This window comes from Conger conger, chromosome 14, assembly GCF_963514075.1.
Source record: "Conger conger chromosome 14, fConCon1.1, whole genome shotgun sequence".
NCBI lineage: Eukaryota > Metazoa > Chordata > Actinopteri > Anguilliformes > Congridae > Conger > Conger conger.
The window spans coordinates 7,234,521-7,254,991 of record NC_083773.1 but is presented as its reverse complement, the minus strand read 5'-3'; the positions used below and the strand labels follow the sequence as shown (position 1 = coordinate 7,254,991).

General features: G+C 42.9%; 1 protein-coding gene across 1 annotated transcript; it reads right to left on the bottom strand.

Moving 5' to 3' along the window:
* Positions 1-756: 756 nt before the first annotated feature.
* shisa10.1 (shisa family member 10, tandem duplicate 1) lies at positions 757-14,545 on the bottom strand. Its single transcript, XM_061219756.1, has 5 exons — positions 14,388-14,545; positions 13,142-13,292; positions 8,267-8,397; positions 2,839-3,069; positions 757-2,101 (listed from the first exon to the last, which is right to left on the bottom strand). Exons 1-5 carry the CDS (start codon positions 14,446-14,448, stop codon positions 1,917-1,919), a joined length of 759 nt encoding a protein of 252 aa, XP_061075740.1. The 5' UTR covers positions 14,449-14,545; the 3' UTR covers positions 757-1,916.
* Positions 14,546-20,471: the final 5,926 nt, after the last annotated feature.

Here is a 20,471-nt window from a genome sequence, read left to right as displayed (position 1 = left end):
GGATAAGGCATAGCTCTGGGTTTAGACCAGCGGTTCTTAACCTTATTGGAGGTACTGAACCCTGCAAGCTTCATCAGTGCATTCACCAAACCCTTCGTAATTGGAAAAATAAAATCTGATTTCTTCAATACATAGGTATATTACATTACATTACATTACGTGGCATTTAGCAGACGCTCTTGTCCAGAGCGACGTACAACAAAGTGCAAGTATTTTATTAGTGCATAATGGCTATACTGTGTGTGTCTTGACCCCTGCCGAACCCCTGAGACTGCCTCAACGAACCCCTGGGGTTCGATCGAACCCAGGTTAAGAGCCACTGGTTTAGACCTTAGGGCCAGAACATACAAGGTTTATGTCTGCTCAGATCCAACCGGAATGATGCTGTAATGGGTGCAGGTTTTGGTTTTGGTTTTAACCCAGCAGTAACACACCTGATTATACTAATGAACTAATCGTGGTCTTTAATCAAGGCCTTGATGAGTAGAATCAGCTGTCTTAGTCCTGTGCTAAAACAACAACCTGCACACACACCGGCCCTTTCTGGATAAGATTGTGGACACCCCTGCTGTAATGATTTGGGTTTGGGCGAGAATGGACTTTTCCGTTGCGTCAGGTGTCTTATGCCCGTTGCTGGATTCCGAAGCAAGAATTTTCTGTTAAAAAGTACAAATAAATGTCGACGTTAAAGAGCCAAATTGGGAAAATGTATCCATGGCAGATCTGTGGAGCAGTGTGAATAAATTCTCACGCAACTGGAAAAACAAACTTTTATTTGAACAAACATCGACAATTTTGTAACAAAAAAACATTGGCTGCTTTGTACAGCCCTCAAACGAATGATGGGAGTAAAATCACTGAGCCCTGCTCCTGTAAGACGGACAGAAATGCAGAGAGAAGAAGGGCCCGTCTTGGGGAGCCCGTGACAGCATGTACAGTTTTTAAGGCTAAATTGTGAGCAAACAAAGCCACGCCCGGTGTATACATACATGATGAGTGCAAATGAATCCGGCGTGTAATAAAGGCAGGCGGTTTCTTTTTGGTCTTCCAGGGCCAGCTAGTTACTGAATCCCGTTGTTGACACCAGTGTGTACCCCATGCATCTAGATTAAATTAGCAAGGCATATTCTGGAGTTGTTGTTTTTTTTTTGTTTGTTTTTTTTCACCATTATCAAAACAGGTTTTAACATTGTAACACTTAAGGTCAACATTCATAGGCGTGTCATTTTAAAAAAACAAGAAGAACCCTGAATAAACCGCAGAAGAGGAAGTGGATCCTATAAAGCAGGGCGTCTGCACTTCTGTCATCAAACGGCCAACACTGGCCCAGAGGAACATCTGCTCACACATGCAAACGCGCTTGTCAAGTCGTTCCTCCGGCCCGTCTAGAGCATCTATTCACAGACTGGTTACAAGCACCACACTTAAAATTACACTAACGTGGCCTACATTTCATCTCCACTTTTAAATACAACTTAAATTTCCTTGACACTTTTACATACTTTTCACACGTCCAAGTATATCCATGCCACTGTAACTTGAACTAGACAAACCAAAAGGTATATTTACTGACAATGGAGTTAGGCATCTCCTGTCCAGTTTCCCTTTAATGTTAGTTACTAAAAGAGGGGGCACAAACATTTTTTTTTTTTTAAAGTACAGCTAACATTGAGAAAGGAAAACTGATAGCTTTAGTGAGAATGTGATAAGGGATTTTGCAAGGTTTATAATAAAAAAGTCACTACAGACACGAGTCTGTATACAAAAGAGGCCTGATTTTTTTGGGCCATGAAAACCAGTTCAACCGTACGATTAAACCAGACGATCAACACCAGAACACACTTTGAGAAGGGGGGAAACATTGATGGGGACGGATCACTGCAGTTTTTGGGAGTTTGTAGAAGTGGTGTCTGTGGTCAGTAGCCGGTCTTCGGGGGCTCCACGAAGGCCGGGTTGTATGCAGGCTGGTTGGAGCTGTAGTCGGGCTGGGGAGGGCAGCCCGGCTGTGTGGGGGGCTGCATGGGGTACGCTGGGTGGCCTGCACTATACCCGGCCTGGCTGTACGGGGCCTGGCTGTACCCGGCCTGGGCCGGGGGATATCCTGGAACGGTAAAGTAAAGTCACAACAGAGCACTATTCATAACCATAAACCATATGCTTCACTAGCAGTTCCAATGTAAAAAAAAAAAAAAACAACAAAAAAAACATCCAAAGCATTTGTCGTGGTCCAACATAGTGATATCAAGGCGGGTTTCGGGCTAATAATTATTATTATTCGGCTTAATTTGTGCTAATAAACTGCTTAGTAGCTGAAGAACACAAAGTTGTTTCTCTGTATCATCATATCAGGAAGCACTTTGTGTCAAGCTCAACTTAAACTCATGTTCAGTAGTGCCATCAGAGGACGTAACCGGTAAGATATCGGTAACGGTTGACAGTAGCCTGTCTACAAGCGAACCAACAGCAGAGCATATCGCCAATTAGCGACCAGTGGGTAATTGGTGTAAACAAAAAAAATAAAAAATAAAAATTACATTGCACACACCATTTTAGATGGGGAAATATTAAATGGTTGGCTTTAAATGGCGCCTTTATCCAAAGTGCTGTACAATTGTTGCTTCTCATTCACCCATTCACACACACACACACACACACACACACACACACACACACACACACACACACACACACACACACACACACACACCGACGGCGATTGGCTGCCACGCAAGGGCGCCGACCGGCTCCGTCAGGCAGACGAGCGCACTCTCGTAGCGCACAGCTGCTGGAAAGACCTGGCGATGCCGTCCGGGTGAGATGCCGTCGCGCTGGGCTTACCTGGCCCCGCCTCTTGGTACGGCGGAGGAGGCCCAGAGCCTGGGCCCGGGTACCCCGGGGAGAAGGGCTGGCCCGGGTACGGTGCGGTGGCCATGGGCTGGCCTCCGTACCCGGGCTGGACCGGCACCGGGTGGTACCCCGGGTACTGGCTGCCCTGGTAGGCCTGGGAGGCGGACGGGGGCGGGGGGTAGGGGGCCTGGACCACGGTGGTGGTGGTGGTTGCAATCACAGCTGTGGGGGGAAAAAAAACAAACTATTTATAGGAGGACCTTTCAGACGGGAAACGAGCAACCTGACGATGCGCTTCACACTGGAATGAAAGAATACAGCGCGTAAAAAAAAAGAAAAGAAAATGCACCCGAAATGAAATGTGCGACTAGAAAAAATATATATATCAAAGCGACTGAATCAAAACGGTCATCTTGGTTGAAGTTGATTTTTTTTTAGCCGAGAAACCAGATTAGCAGCAACGATTTATAAGCAAATGAGCAAAGAAATATCAAAACCCAGCCAAATTCACAGAGGTATGCTCACGAACATTACTAAACGTGGAGCACAGCAACACATTGGGTGTTCTTGGGACGGTATCTAAGAGAATGCAGTCAGACAACTGGAGAATGCTGCACTCATTCTGCTACAGAGGTGAAATTCCTGCTGCTCATACTGAAGGACCAAGAGGACCAACCCTGGGGCCCCAAGGCCCTTTCTCTGGTTTATGTCATGGACTGGCCAGATCCTGGAGGAAAAGCAGCCAGATTTGACCGACGATCCCCTGTCATATGTCATTAAGTGTGCCATCACATTACAGTCTTCCCTGGTGTGGTCCTAACATCAAGGTTTCACTGATCCTTCCAAACTACATTTTGCATCTAGCTAGCTGGCAGGGATTTATGGGGGAAAACCTACTACAGGAGAACGAAAATACAGATAACGATCACTTTCGTGCAGACAGCAACCACTTCCTGTGTGGGTTTTTAGCTCTTGGAGTGGGTGCACTTCCTGTCAAGTATCAAATTACAGATGTTTCCATAAGATTTTTGATTCAATGCTTTTCAATAGCTGGCATTGGGCTGCCACTTCCAAAATAAATCATCAGAAAAATACATTGCAACTAGTTTATTACAGTCTTGTTTGTGTGCCTGTCCGGTTTGCTCTCGTGTGTTCGGGCGTTCATCAAAAAGGTGATGAATTGTGCTCAAACTAAATCTCCTGTCTGAAGGACAGAAGTAGAAATTGCAGACACTACGAAGCACATAATAATCTGTATATAATAACAATAATAAACGTTGTGTATTTGTCATCACGATTCTGTTGCGTCTTGTTGGTTAGCCGTGGAGAATTATTAATTGAAGGTCTTTTGTCTCTGGCCCTCCCTGGAGTGAACTGCGCTGGAACACAAACCCAGACAGTTCCGCATGCAGCCTCCTACTTACTGCCGAGCCGCTGCAACATGCCCCTGCAACATGCCCCTGCCCGAGGCGGGAGCCGCGCTGCGCTCTGTTTGCAGGCTGTGGCCGGGAGTTTCCGAGCGCAAGTATGCGACCACTCTGTACGTCAGGCCTTTGTCTGCCTCTGCCCCCCCCCCGCCGCCCTCCCCCTCCCCCTCCCCCCTTGTGGTTGTCACGGAAACCAACAGTGAGTCAGACAAGGGTGGTGCTGGGTCCGCGTTCCATTTCTGCAATCCGTGTCACGCCCGCTGAGCCGTGCTGCCAGGAAGCCCTGCTCCCCAGGCAGCGAGATCGCTGGGCCGGCAAGTTCGGGGAAGTGATAAGACTCCTCGGTGCCTTCACGAGGGAGCGTTAGGGGGCTAAAGGATCTTTTTCGAGACCTTTACAGGATCTTTACTGTGCATTTGACCTGCTCATTTATTTAGTACATGTTTTAAGTTTTCATGTTAGTTCATGTAGGAATGAGTGTAACTGAATTCATATTTTTGAGGTTTTTTTGGCTGAAAGGTATTTGGCATGAACACAGAACTAGCCCAGGCTAAACTCTCCATCTGTAATGCTCATCAGTCCGAGGTCATCAATAGTTTTGTGAGGTCTTGCTGATGTTACAGTGTCCATCTGATCTGTATTCCAGCCAGGTCTACAGACCTCTGTTCTCCACTGTTATTATAGCCGTGTTTTGCATCACTCTCAGGGATGTGTGCTATGTGGTTCAGAGAAACCAGGAACAAAATGGCGACTGGCTAACCCTACAGTAGTACTTTTGGTGCCAAAAAGCAGAAGCTCGATTTGACCAGACTACCATGTGCAGGAAATGCAACCACAAGCCACTCTCCACACTGACTGGACTGTTCTCACATGACACACAAACTCAATTTACTCATTTGTCAATCAGTGAACCTTCACCGTCATCTCTGAGCCAAGACACAAGACTCTGCCCTGAGAATAAACCAACACAGACTTCTCTTAGGCTTTAAAAATAACAATAATAATAATAATTTCAGGCAAAAACAATGTCAAGTGTCTATCTGTCATTTTTCAGTTCTGGTGGTTTCCACACCATCTGTGATCACTGGTAGTCACAAAAGTTAGTTTTCACGCTCTGAATTCCAGACTTCCATTTGAAACAAAGTGATTTAATAGGAGTACATGAAGTGCTTTATTTTCCTTCGAAGATAATCCTGGGATCGCGTATTTTCAGAAAGAATACTTTCAACGTCGTTCTGCAAGCAGAGCGAGTGCACCGTTTGCTCTGGTGCACTGTCACATCTGCGGAACCTGCCGGAACACGGGCCAGATGAAGCCCCCTGACCTCCCACCAGCCAAGGAGCGCCATGCAGAAGGGTTGCCATGGACTAATGCCCCCCCCCCGACCAGACTGCCTGTCTGGGCACCACGTTAGCGCCACGGGCTAAACTACTTCAGCTGCAAACTACAACTCTAAAAATCTTTTCGTTTTTAAATGTTTTCACTTTATTCCATCTTTATCAAAAATAATTGATGTTTCAGCCCTATCGTCAGGCCTTTGTCAGAATGCTTCAAGGTCTCGGAAGGACAGACAGCAGTGCAGCCCGCAAGCATTTCAACAGCAGTACAGTTACAGTCAGGCCCATAAATATTGGGACATCGACACAATTCTCCTCTTTTTGGCTCTATACACCACCACAATGGATTTGAAATGAAACGAACAAGATGTGCTTTAACTGCAGACTTTCAGCTTTAATTTGAGGGTATTTACATCCAAATCAGGTGAACGGTGTAGGAATTACAACAGTTTGTATATGTGCCTCCCACTTTTTAAGGGACCAAAAGTAATGGGACAAACTAACAATCATAAATCAAACTTTCACTTTTTAATACTTGGTTGCAAATCCTTTGCAGTCAATTACAGCCTGAAGTCTGGAACGCATAGACATCACCAGACGCTGGGTTTCATCCTGGTGATGCTTTGCCAGGCCTCTACTGCAACTGTCTTCAGTTCCTGCTTGTTCATGGGGCATTTTCCATTCAGTTTTGTCTTCAGCAAGTGAAATGCATGTTCAACCGGATTCAGGTCAGGTGATTGACTTGGCCATTGCATAACATTCCACTTCTTTGCCTTAAAAAACTATTTGGTTGCTTTCGCAGTATGCTTCGGGTCATTGTCCATCTGCACAGTGAAGCGCCGTCCAATGAGTTCTGAAGCATTTGGCTGAATATGAGCAGATAATATTGCCCAAAACACTTCACAATTCATCCTGCTGCTTTTGTCAGAAGTCACATCATCAATAAACACAAGGGAACCAGTTCCATTGGCAGCCATACATGCCCACGCTATGACACTACCACCACCATGCTTCACTGATGAGGTGGTATGTCTTGGATCGTGAGAGGTTCCTTTCCTTCTCCATATTCTTCTCTTCCCATCATTCTGGTTCAAGTTGATCTTTGTCTCATCTGTCCAAAGGATGTTGTTCCAGAACTGTAAAGGCTTTATTAGATGTTGTTTGGCAAACTCTAATCTGGTCTTTCTGTTTTTGAGACTCACCAATGGTTTACATCTTGTGGTGAACCCTCTGTATTCACTCTGGTGAAGTCTTCTCTTGATTGTTGACTTTGACACACATACACCTACCTCCTGGAGAGTGTTCTTGATCTGGCCAACTGTTGTGAAGGGGTTTTTCTTCACCAGGGAAATAATTCTTCTGTCATCCACCACAGTTGTTTTCCGTGGTCTTCCGGGTCTTTTGGTGTTGCTGAGCTCTTTCTTTTTAAGAATGTTCCAAAAAGTTGATTTGGCCACACCTAATGTTTTTGCGATCTCTCTGATGGGTTTGTTTAGATTCTTCAGCCTAATGATGGCTTGCTTCACTGATAGTGACAACTCTTTGGATCTCATATTGACAGTTGACAGCAACAGATTCCAAAGCACACTTGAAATGAACTCTAGACCTTTTATCTGCTCCTTGTAAATGAGATAATGAGGGAATAACACACACCTGGCCATGGAACAGCTGAGCAGCCAATTGTCCCATTACTTTTGGTCCCTTAAAAAGTGGGAGGCACATATACAAACTGTTGTAATTCCTACACCGTTCACCTGATTTGGATGTAAATACCCTCAAATTAAAGCTGAAAGTCTGCAGTTAAAGCACATCTTGTTCGTTTCATTTCAAATCCATTGTGGTGGTGTATAGAGCCAAAAAGAGGAGAATTGTGTCGATGTCCCAATATTTATGGACCTGACTGTATATTGGTGGGGGGGGTTTAACTGCCCTAAATCAAAGCACCACATTGTGGTGGTGTTGGCGTGTCACAGACACTGACTCACTTGCCTTTGTTGATGATGTAACTGCTGATAGCATTAGCAGAACTGATTCCGAATTGTGCAAAAGTCATATCAACAGGAAACCACAGTAAGTACAAGAGAGTCATACGCATAGTGATCTCAAGCAAGATTTTGCAGTTTTCTCCCCAGTATTTTCGACATGTTCCAAAGCTACCTTGGCAGTAGAGTCTGGAATAAGGCGATGATGCAGGCATTTCCCGGCAGTGACGATTGGCTGCCATGCAAGGCATTATCAGGAGCATTTTGGGGGTTCGGCGTCTTGCTCAGGGACACTTCGACACACCCATGGTGGGATCGAACCGGCAACCCTCCGACAGCCAGACGACCGCTCTTACTGCCCGAGCCAATGTCAGCCCAATCAGAGGAAGACATCTGATACGTGGCTTTGGCCTGCAGTGCACAGGCACCTAATGGATCACTACAGAGCCTTATTCGCCTGAACCCTCCTGTACCCTGGGTAAGGCAATCCCCAACTGCACCTCATCCCATGGAGCTGGTCACTGATTTAAAGGTGAAATAAATAAAACTCACCCGTGCATCATCCTCAATTTTTAGCCACAAAGTCACACAACGAAGTGAGTTTTGTTAAGCGCACACATGCGCGCGCACACACACACACACACACACACAAACACACACAGCTGGGACTCACGTGTTGGCTTTCGGCACATCTTGTACAGACAGCAGCAGGGGCAGACGCAGCAGGAAATGATGAGGATGATGAAGATGACAAGGCCCGCAATACCACTTGTAATGGTAACAATGTCACCATTATTTGAATCCCTGGGGGAAAAGAAAACAAAAAACAGCTAGCATTAATGAAGAATACACCCTTTAATGTAACCCATGGCAAGATGCCAAGGTGCCAAGGTAAACTGTCACTTTATCATGACAATGAAAAATGAGTGACCACTAAATCAACTAGCGACAGTGTATACACAGTAAGTCAACTTGAATTGAGATACTAGACCGCTGTTGGCTTACGGGCACGCTGCTGTCGGTGAGACCAAACACACACCGCAGCATGCTCAATTTCCATGACATTTACAGTCCCCTCCAAAAGTCCTGGAACAGCAAGGTCAGTTCCTTTGTTTTTGTAATACACTGAATACATTTGGGGTAGAGATCATTTCAGATTTCATTTCCGGGTATTTATACCCAGATGTGCCCAACTACTTAGAACATGGCACCTTTGGTATCAGACCAAAGGTGAGTAAAGGTATGAGACGAGTATTTAAGTACATGAATGTGAATAACAGCCTGTGACCCATTGACATCACCAAACTGTTGCATTCTTCTTTTGTGATGATTTTCCAGGCTTTTACTGCACCGACTTTCAGTTGTTGATTGTTTCTTCTTCAATCTCCTCTCTTCAGGAGGCGACATGCATGCTCAATTAGGTTAAGAACTGGTGATTGGCCAGTGTAAAACCTTCCACTCACTATCCCGAATGAAGTCCTTTGTTCTGTTGGCAGAGTGTTTTGGGTCATTGTCTTGCTGTATGATGAAGTTCCTCCCAATTAGTTTGCACTTGTTTCTCCGTAAGTTGGCAGAGAGAATGTTTTTGTGGACTCCTGAATTCTTCCTGCTGCTGCCATCATGAGTACATCAGCAATAAAGACTAGTGAACCCACTCCAGAAGCAGCCATGCAAGCCCAAGCCATAACACTTCCGCCACCGTGCTTCACAGATGAGCTTGTATATTTTAGATCATGAGCAGATCCCTTCTTTCTCCACAGTTTGGCCTTTCCATAACTTTGGTAGAGATTAATCTTGGTCTGATCAGTCCATAAAACTTTGTTCCAGAACTTTTGTGGCTCATCTCTATACTTCTTTGCAAATTGGTTTTGATGAGTGGTTTGGATCTTGTGGTATATAACCTCTATATTGCTGCTCTCAGTCTTCTTCGAAACAGTTGATTGAGATTTCTTCACCCCTGCCCTGTGGAGATTGTTTGTGATGTCATTGACTGATTTTTGGGCGGTTTTCTACACAGCGCTCACATGGTTTGTCATCAACTGCTGTCGTTTTTCCTTGGTCAACCTGTTTGATGTCTACTGCTCAGTACACCAGTGGTTTCTTTCTTTTTCAGGACATTCAAAGTTATTGTACAAGCTTATCCCTAATAAGTCGATTTCTCTTTTCAAAGATTCAAAATGGTTTGCTTTTCTCCCAAAGGCATATTAGTTTATTTTTGGTTCACACAAATGCAGCCATCACAGGCAAAACCCAAGGCTAAAGCCAAGCATAGATATTCAGAACTATATATTGTTTAACCAATCAATCCAACAGGACACATCTGGGCAACAAAAAATACTTTCTCACCTAAAAATTGGATGGTCTGATACAAAGGGTGATATGTCCTAAGTTGTTTAACAAATTTAGATGAAAATACCAGGAAATAAAAGCTGAACCTTGCTGTGCCAATATTTTTGGAGGGGACTATATGTGCTGTCCTTCAAGGTATGTGATGCCAGCAGCCACTCCTTGGGCTCACACAGACTGGGAGGAAGACACTACTTGTGCAGCTCAACAGGTCAACCTGCAGGTGTAAATTGTGGTGTAAAGCTAGTTTTGTTCATTAAAATTACTCAAATATACTCACTTACTCTGGCTTAGATTTATAAAATATACATTGCAGTAGAATACCGGAGTATAGGGCATGCAATCTTCAGCGGGGATGTAGTTATCCTACAACACTCTACAATTAATTGAGCAGTTCAGAGAGAGGAGAAAAACAACAAACTCTGAAGGAAATTAGTTTGATACCCTATCATGGCAAAACACGAGTCAGGTTTCATCATTACTACAGTCAGCTATTAATGTCACCATGCAACATGGAACATATATATATTTTTTTATATCAAAAGTTCAAGGGCATTACATAAACCAACTTCTTGCCACACCTAACCCTTCCGTCAAAACCCTCGCTCCAGCAGAGCCGGAACCCAAACTCCGCTTTCTTGGTTAACCAGAAAAAACATAAAAAGTATGATCAAGTAAAAAAAAATTTTTTTTTTTTTTTTTTATTACAGTCCTATGGCATGACAAGAGATAAGAAATAAGATATCAGTCAAATTTACTGTCCGTACACCGATTTACACCCACATAAACATCTTTGTGTAGCCAAATCAAACTTTACAGCCACTTCTTGTGACAACCTCAAATAGATGATTTGCAACTGCAACGCTCTTCGCAGTGCTCTTCCAGGAAAAGGCCCAACCGTGAGGGAGAAGAAAAAAAAAAACACTTCCTCACAGTTGCAAAACTTCCTCTCTAACTGTACTTTTTGCAATCAAAAAACCCATTTAAAATGTAGCTTAAGGACAGTTGACAGACTGACCTCCTCGTGTATTTGTGAGGCTTTATTCAGACAAGAGATGCAGATAGAGCCACGGGGAATAGGCCAGACGGGCTCACAGCACAGAAAGTGAACCCCGCACATAAAGAACCCCGTTATTTCCCCGTCTGCACAAGCACTCCATGTGTAGAGCAGGGTGAAGCAACTGTCCATCCAAGAGCCTTGTATGGGGGAATGCACAGCTTGGCACAGCTTGACTCAGTTTAACAAACACCATAAATACCGGCAGAGGGAGATAGACCAAATTCTTGTAAACAGTAAGAGTCTGCTCTGCCACTGTAACATTATACAGCAAACAAAACACTCGGCAGGTCAAAATAACTTCAGGTTTATATAGCCACAAGAATGTAATTGGTTACGCGCTTACACGTTTGCTGGGATTGGTATGGATTGCACATCCGAGCACCATTTTTATGACTGAAGCAAAAGCAGGAAATCTACCGCAGAAAGTGAACGTATGCATCGGGGCGTAGCTCTGTTGTTGGTTTCAAACTGCAGCATTCACAGGCCACACTGCCCAAGCAACAAGCAGACTTAGGCTGCTGCCATGGTGATTCAGAAGCCTGCTTCTCCAAGGGTGCCGTCACAGTCTGCTGCACATTCACACGCTCCCTCATATCTCCCCCCCCAAAACTCCCCCTCCAGACTCCTGCAGCCACCTCAGCTGACATCTCCCCCTAAACTCTCCCCCCTCAGCCTACAGCTCCCCCTAAACTCTCCACCTCAGCTTACATCTCCCCCTAAACACTCCTGCAGCCACCTCAGCTGACATCTCTGAACTTGGTAAGCACTTTATTAGGAACACCTGTACACCCACTTATTCACACAATTATCTAAACATGTGGCAGCAGTCAGGCAACGGGTCAGGAGCTTCAGTTAATGTTCACATCAACCATCAGAATGGGGATGAAATGTGATCCAAGTGTCTTTGACCGTGGAATGATTATTGGTCCCTGACAGGGTGGTTTGAATAGGCCAGAAGCTGCTGATCTCCTAGGATTTTCACACACAACAGTCTCTAAAATTTGAAAGGAATGGTGCAAAAAACTAAATGGCAAGACTGGTCAAAGCTGACAGGAAAGTGACTCATGCAAATAAACACACATTACCACAGTGGTACGCAGAAGAGCATCTCTGAACCAACAACACGTCAAACCTCTAATTGGATAGGCTACAGAAGCAGAAGACCTAGTCTAGAAAAATAAGTGATAAATGAATACATAATAAAGTGCTCACTGTGTATATTTGCCCATATTATAACATCCTGGGACACGATTCAGATGAGAACAGGACTGGATTACTGGAAATATAACCTATTGGTTAAGGTACATGACTGGGACCCACAAGGTTGGTGGTTCGATCCCCGGTGTTGCCACAGTAAGATCCGCACAGCCCTTAACGCTGCATTGCTCCAGGGGAGGATTGTCTCCTGCTGTACGTCGCTTTGGATAAGAGCGTCTGCCAAATGCCATTCATGTAATGTTTGTTCCATCATGATCTCTGTGCCTGGACCTGATCTACTTTCTCCCAGGTACCTCCCCATAAGGCAACCCCACCAACAAGCAAGATTGAAAATAATATAACTGAACGATTCTTGAATTTGATCTACTTTTATTTGTTGTTGAGCATCGCCACTTTGTTGAGACCTGCCGTATGTTGCCGCTTGCTGGCCGAATTTCACATCGTTCAACCATAAACGTAGTCCGTGTGGTGTTGCGTGCATGTTAGAAAATTCAACCCAAGATGTTTGTGAGAAATCGCTTTTGCAAGCATCTCGCTGTCATGCTAAAGCAGCTACGAGCTCCACCACCATACCTATAGCATCAGCTAGTGTTCAGTCATAACTGCAGCTCCATCACACACTGCACGAACTGGTGAAAAACAGCAACAAAAATATATCTCCTTTCTTTTTACTTGCCCCCCCCTCTTGTTATTTTCCCCATTGAATTAGAATTCACTTATTTCTATAAAATTTATCAGAAACCAAGGGCATACCACGGCCCATAGTACAGTTACTATGAGTGCCTGCTCATGACATACGCCCAACTTGTAACCCGTTTCAGCAATGTGTAATTCCTCCCGCATTGTGCTATAGCATTCCGCATGCAGCGATGCAAAGAAAAATAAAGTTGTAGTCACACATCATACACGTCACATACTACATACCACACAGAGCATGAGTCCTGATTGAGTCTTCTAAAAGAATTGGAGCAGCAGTATCTGTTGTCGCAGGTGCCACAGCAATGCTGCAGAAACGAACAGTCCTCGGATAAGTGCGTTTTGTAACTGGAGTCGACGTAGGCTTCGCATTCGTCAGCTGGAACAAAACATAAAGACGTTATGTCTGAGAACCGACACGGGGGTGAGCATGATTATCATTGCACAGAAATGTGTCGGTAGAAACACAGAGAATTCGGTCAAACTCAGATATCCCCCACAAGATTATGACAGAAGTCAAATCAGGGTGATCATGGAATCACGGCACAGCAGTCATTAGCCCCTGCTCCTCAAGGTCTGGTTATTACATTTGGCACAACAAAGACAAATAATTTACTGTTAACGCAATTACATTTTTTGCTAAACGCCATCCTCGGGTAAAGCTAAAAATACCCAGCAAATACGGACTATGAAATGGAAGGCAAGCTCCCATTTCCTCCTTGCACCTTCAATGCCCATTATGACACGAATGAACATAGGATCAAGAAACTAAAGTCATATTGGAAACGAGAAAAGAAAGCTAGCAGTTGAAATGCGTGTTTTGTGGCTGAAAATCAACACATTGATTTTCTTTTTTTGGCTAATGATAAGCCTGTCAGTTTGTCGAATAAAATAAACAATGGCATGTTGTTTTCAAGAACAGCTAACTTACTGGAAACTGTACGCAATCTTTTAGCCCCGATGTCCCTTGCCTGGGCCGGAAACGCATCTACCACAATATAACTAGCCTATTCAACATATACATTTTCGCCCCAAATAAGATAAACCCATTGGCTATAAAAGTGGCAAGCGTGCATGCATTTTAAACAGTCCGTTTATCCTGTTAACAAACATTTTAGCTATCAGGGATCACAAGTGTCCATATATGGGATAAATATCTTGCCTATGACCTAGCTGAGAGAGAAAACACTATTCTTTCCCCCACAATATTAAGATTACACTGGTTATGTAGTTAGATCTGTTAAAGTAGGACGTTATAACATGCTTTATTCCATACTTAAACACGGGCAAGCTTGGGTCATGCTCGCCTGCGTTAGGATACGACCGTAGATAGCTAGCGGACATCTAGCTAGCTACATCTAGCTAGCTACAAACAGGACTAATACGACAAAAAAGATAATACGTTTCTTTCTCGAATACATATCACACACGAGCCGTATTCTGACCACGTTAGAAAATAGCGAATTAAACTCACCTGAAGCGAATGGAATGAAAGTCAGACACAACACGAAAATAATATAAGGTGTTGACGCCATAGCTGCGTTTCAACTGAAGCGTTTTTCCCCCCCTCTCTAGTGAAATATGAGACGTCTCACATCATTCTTCGCGCAAGCGACCTCATCATATGCGCGAACTCGATTTCCCTGCGCATGTCCTGCCCATAATACATAACCAAGGATGGAAACAAAAGCTACATGATATTGGTTCCCAAACTTGGTCCTGGGGGCCCCTTGTGTATGCTGGTTTTCGTTCCAAACATAAAATCTCATAATTGAAGTAGTTCATTTTGTTTAATTAGGTGCTTCATGTTTATTCAGACAAAGAAAATTATAATGAGCCAAACCTGTATATTGTGCAAAATATTCCTGCATAATATTAAATATTGATTACCAATGAATGTGTTACAGATGTTACAATGGGAAATAATAGTTTTTCAATGTGAACACTCAATTCTGAATTAGCGGAATGGTAATTGGTTGGCATCTATATAGCACCTTTATCCAAAGAGCTGTACAATTCATGCATCTCATTCACCCATTCATACACGCGCTCACACACCAACGGCGATTGGCTCCAATGCAAGGCATCAACCAGCTCGTCAGGAGCATCAGAGGGTTTAGGTGTCTTGCTCAGGGACACTTCGACACACCCAGGACGGGATCGAACTGGCAGCCCTCCAACTGCCAGGCGACTGCTCTTACCGCCTTACCGTCTGAGCCAATGCATGTGAGATACAACTGAAAATATGCCGGAGAATAAGCCGTCACAGTACATGGTGTTCAGATCGGACACATCGGGATTCTGGGATTACAGTAAATGGTTATGTTTGTCCAGAGTTTTACTTAGATCCAATGTTGCTGGTTACATACAGTCAGGTCCATAAATATTCAACACATATTGTATTCAATATCAACACAATTGTCCTCTTTTTGGCTCTATACACCACCACAATGGATTTGAAATGAAACGAACAAGATATGCTTTAACTGCAGACTTAATTTGAGGGTATTTACATCCAAATCAGGTGAACGGTGTAGGAATTACAACAGTTTCTATATGTGCCTCCAACCTTTTACGGGACCAAAAGTAATGGGACAATTGGCTGCTCAGCTGTTCCACGGCCAGGAGTGTGTCATTCCCTCATTATCTCATTTACAAGGAGCAGATAAAAGGTCTAGAGTTCATTTCAAGTGTGCTATTTGCATTTGGAATCTGTTGCTGTCAACTGTCAATATGAGATCCAAAGAGCTGTCACTATCAGTGAAGCAAGCCATCATTATGCTGAAAAATCAAAACAAACCCATCAGAGAGATCGCAAGAACATTAGGTGTGGCCAAATCAACTGTTTGGAACATTCTTAAAAAGAAAGAATGCACCGGTGAGCTCAGCAACACCAAACGACCCGGAAGACCACAGAAAACAACTGTGGTGGATGACAGAAGAATTCTTTCCCTGGTGAAGAATAACCCCTTCACAACACCAGATCAAGAACACTCTCCAGAAGGTAGATATATGTGTGTCAAAGTCAACAATCAAGAGAAGACTTCACCAGAGTGAATACAGAGGGTTCTCCACAAGATGTAAACCATTGGTGAGCCTCAAAAACAGGAAGACCAGATTAGAGTTTGCCAAACAACATCTAAAAAAGCCTTTACAGTTCTGGAACAACATCCTTTGGACAGATGAGACAAAGATCAACTTGTACCAGAATGATGGGAAGAGAAGAGTATGGAGAAGGAAAGGAACTGCTCATGATCCAAAACATACCACCTCATCAGTGAAGCATGGTGGTGGTAGTGTCATGGCGTGGGCATGTATGGCTGCCAATGGAACTGGTTCCCTTGTAGTTATTGATGATGTGACTTCTGACAAAAGCAGCAGGATGAATTCTGAAGTGTTTCGGGCAATATTATCTGCTCATATTCAGCCAAATGCTTCAGAACTCATTGGACAGCGCTTCACAGTGCAGATGGACAATGACCCGAAGCATACTGTGAAAGCAACCAAAGAGTTTTTTAAGGCAAAGAAGTGGAATGTTATGCAATGGCCAAGTCAATCACCTGACCTGAATCCGATTGAACATGCAGTTCACTTGCTGAAGACAAAACTGAAGGGAAAATGCCCCAAGAACAAGCAGGAACTGAAGACAGTTGCAGTGGAGGCCTGGCAGCGCATCACCAGGGATGAAACCCAGCGTCTGGTGATGTCTATGCGTTCCAGACTTCAGGCTGTAATTGACTGCAAAGGATTTGCAACCAAGTATTAAAAAGTGAAAGTTTGATTTATGATTGTTAGTTTGTCCCATTACTTTTGGTCCCTTAAAAAGTATACAAAGTATACAAACTGTTGTAATTCCTACACCGTTCACCTGATTTGCATGTAAATACCCTCAAATTAAAGCTGAAAGTCTGCAGTTAAAGCACATCTTGTTCGACTGTAGGTTATAAATTTGTGTCCTGAGGCAAACCACAATGTCAAGTTTGTGTTTTTACTGGCTACTGTATCCCACCATGCAACTTACAAGTGATTTTGTAGCTTTAAATGGGCTTGCCACGTGTAAGGTCTGTAATTGGCTACGGGAATATTTGTGGGCTCTGCAAAAAAAGAATGATTATGATAGGGCTATCTCGTTAACACAGCACGTCGACATTGATTATAACAATGCCGAAATTGAATTGAAATTCTCTTCACTCCTTTGCTCCACTCATTAACTCCACATACTCCCACTGGAGTGGAGGGGTGGAGTAAAGGATGGGAGTGAAAAATAATGGGACACAGCCAGGAATCTACCAAAAAAGAGGTCATGTTTCTATACGTTACAGTTGGTGAGATCTAGGACAAAATGTAAAACGCCTCATCATATTATTATTAATACTTTATTTAATAGGTGGTCACATTGAGATCGGAATCTCTTTTTCAAATGAGACCTATATACATAGATAAAAAAATAAATACAGGCATAGAGACAGACAGATACAATTCAGGCAAATGTTACAAATAACAACAAACAGCATACAATCAAAGCATTTACAAAACATTACAATCTTTGAAATTATTTAATGGGACAAGGGATCTTAGTTTATGTGCTTCTGCGTTTTGAAAATAATTCCAGATAAAAGGGGCAAAGAATTTAAAACTGACCAAACTTGGTTTTCACATGTGGTGTGTCTAAAATCAAATAATCAGATCTTGTGGGATAGTTATTGGCCTTCAGCGTGATTAAAATCGAGAGGTAAAATTCTATAGAGGAATCCCAGTTTGATTCTAAGTTTCTGAGTGAGGTTGTCCACATGTGTCTTAAAGGACAGTGTACCATCCAGCCAAAAGGCTAAATATTTATAAGAATCAACCATCTTGATTTACACACCATGGAGAGTGTGAATACCAACACAGGGGACAACTTTTAATTTAGTCTTTGAGAAATAGATACACTTTATTTTATCAGAATTTAAAACCAGTCCATGAGGGACATCTGAAAATCATTGAAAGCAGACTGCAAATTGACAATTGCCACATTGAGCTTTGAGCCAGTGGCATACAGGATTATCGTCAGCATAAAAGTGGACATTACATTGCAAAAGATTATGTTATTTATATAAAGAGTGAACAAAAATAAGCCAAGAATATACCCTTGGGGTACCATCAGCAACAACAGCTTGAGATCTCTCTGTGAGGTAAGCACAAAACCAGTTTAGAGAGAGGTCATCCAATCCAGTATTAAGTGCAGCACAATGTTCTCCACTATCCAAAGAGCTGACTCTGGTAATGTAGTGTGATCTTTAGAAAGGCCTGTAGTTGGGAGTTAACTAAGGATTCTAAGATTTTGGATGCACAAGAAATTGAATCTGAAATTGGACGATAGTTATTTAAAACACTCATATCACCTCGTTTATGCAAAGGGATAACTTGAGCTGCCTTCCAAACAGCAGGGATACTGCCAGAGGTAAATGTTAGATTAAAAATGTAAGCAAGCGGCCTAGCAATAATATGGGCGCTGAGACATAAAAGGCTCGTGACAAGATGATCCTCTCCCACTGACTTAATTGTGTCAATGCTTGCCAAAGCTTTATAAATTTCACTATAGTGCCACCATGTGGTCATTATGGATGGGTTTTGGTGACTGGGTAATGAGGGACATTTATTTACAAGCTATTGAACAGATTTGGTAAGTCTATGCCTTGCGGTCTTTGAGATCCGGATACTTTTAAAGAATAATCGTCATAATTATATCGCTGTTTGGCATAGGCGCTGCTAGCAAAGGTTAGCTGGTCAAGTGAAAAATCGTTTTTATCCAGACCACCGCTTTGGCACGTACGTTAGCTAGCTAGCTAACAGTAACTTACTGAAATTAGCCAACATTTTGTGCTGTCACCACATGATCTGTGGCCTCCCCCAGCCCAGCATCACAGTGTCTAACAGCTCAAAATGTAGGATTTTAGTCCCATTTGTAGTAACGCAAATCGGTCCTTTTCTCAAAACACCAAAAATGGGTATATAGCATATTGTGATAACATTTTTCATTAATATTGACAAACAGTAAGGAAGTCTACTGCAGAGGACATTTTTATAAAAACAGTGGTATTTCCATGTCTTCTGCCTCTAACCAAGATTAATGCATGTCGGTGTTTACCAAAAGAAAAAGAAAAATCCTCGCGTTTGAGGTACCCATTTTAATTCTGACTGACATGAGCGTCTCCAGTCATCAAAAAAATGCCCTTTTAAAATTCTGGAAATTAGGCCTGGAAATTCTGGAAATATTCACCAGGGGGCGCACCTAAACCACAAACTAATGCGTTTCAGCCGCACGGGCTGCTCAATCGTGTGCATCAGTTCTCCACCGTCCCATCCCAAATTCTACACTTGAGCTCTCACTGAATATGCAATGTTCATTCTAGCTGGAGTGAGTGAATGTTGAGCGTTGTCCTTTAATTGAAGTTTTACTAATGTCTTGAGGTAATGCCTGTGAACATGGACGTGGCAGGCAGAGGAGGCCCACTGTAGAAGTCACACAGTCTGGAAGCTGGGAAAAAGCTGCCATTGTTTCTAGCCATTGTCATTATAGCAAAAGAAAGTACCACGATACAGATTACCCAAGCCTTAAAATAACAGAACAATGTTATATACCGTGTAACATTATCCAAAAGGAATGCCATGGTGCAATCTGAAGGGGAGAGTCCCCAGTCTGAGTCCGTATATGGACAGAGTATCTGCTATGACTCCTGACTGCAGTGGGAAGCAATGGAGGACTATTAACCTATATCACTGTCCATTTATGCATTCAATTTGCCTTGTTTGATATCTTGATAGCATAGTCATAAGGATATCGAATAATGCATATGAATAGCTGACACTATTAACAGGACTATGTTTGAGACACATGAGTGACAGTGTTACGATATAGTCTTTCCCATTCCCGGCCATCTGGAAGACATACCCATACCCTAGACTAGATAATTTGGAGAAAAAAAAATGCATTGTGAAAGTGTCAGGCTTTTTATTGTTGAGGACTGAAGGATAAACATTGGGTGGGAGGCACAGAATATAGAGTTCTGTGGGGGCAGAATACATCTCATGTCATGTAAGGACATATTCATATTTCATCAATATTCTGATGTGTACTCGTGAAGATGATTCTGTACAGTAGTGTTAAAAAATGTGGGCATTCCTGGTCAAAGAGCCTTTTACAATTAATATCTAAGTGAACGGAAGTGAACCTGACCTCGAAATGGTACAACATTAAGCATTTCTTAAAATTTTAAAGCAAGATTACTTTTTTTTATTTTTTTATTTTAATTTATTTTTTTACAGTTTCACAGTAATAAATAAATAAATAAAAGGCCTTGGACAAAGGTTTTGGAGCCCTGTCAGTTAGTACTTTGTAACTCCACCTTGGGCAACTATAACTGCTTGTAAACACTTCCTGTAGCTTCCTGTAAAAGTCTTTCAATTCCCGCTTTTGGAATTTTTCCCCATTCTTCCTGACGGAACACCTAGCTCAGAAATATTTTTTGAGATCTCTACAGCATGTTTGAGATCTCTCCACAGATTTTCAATAATA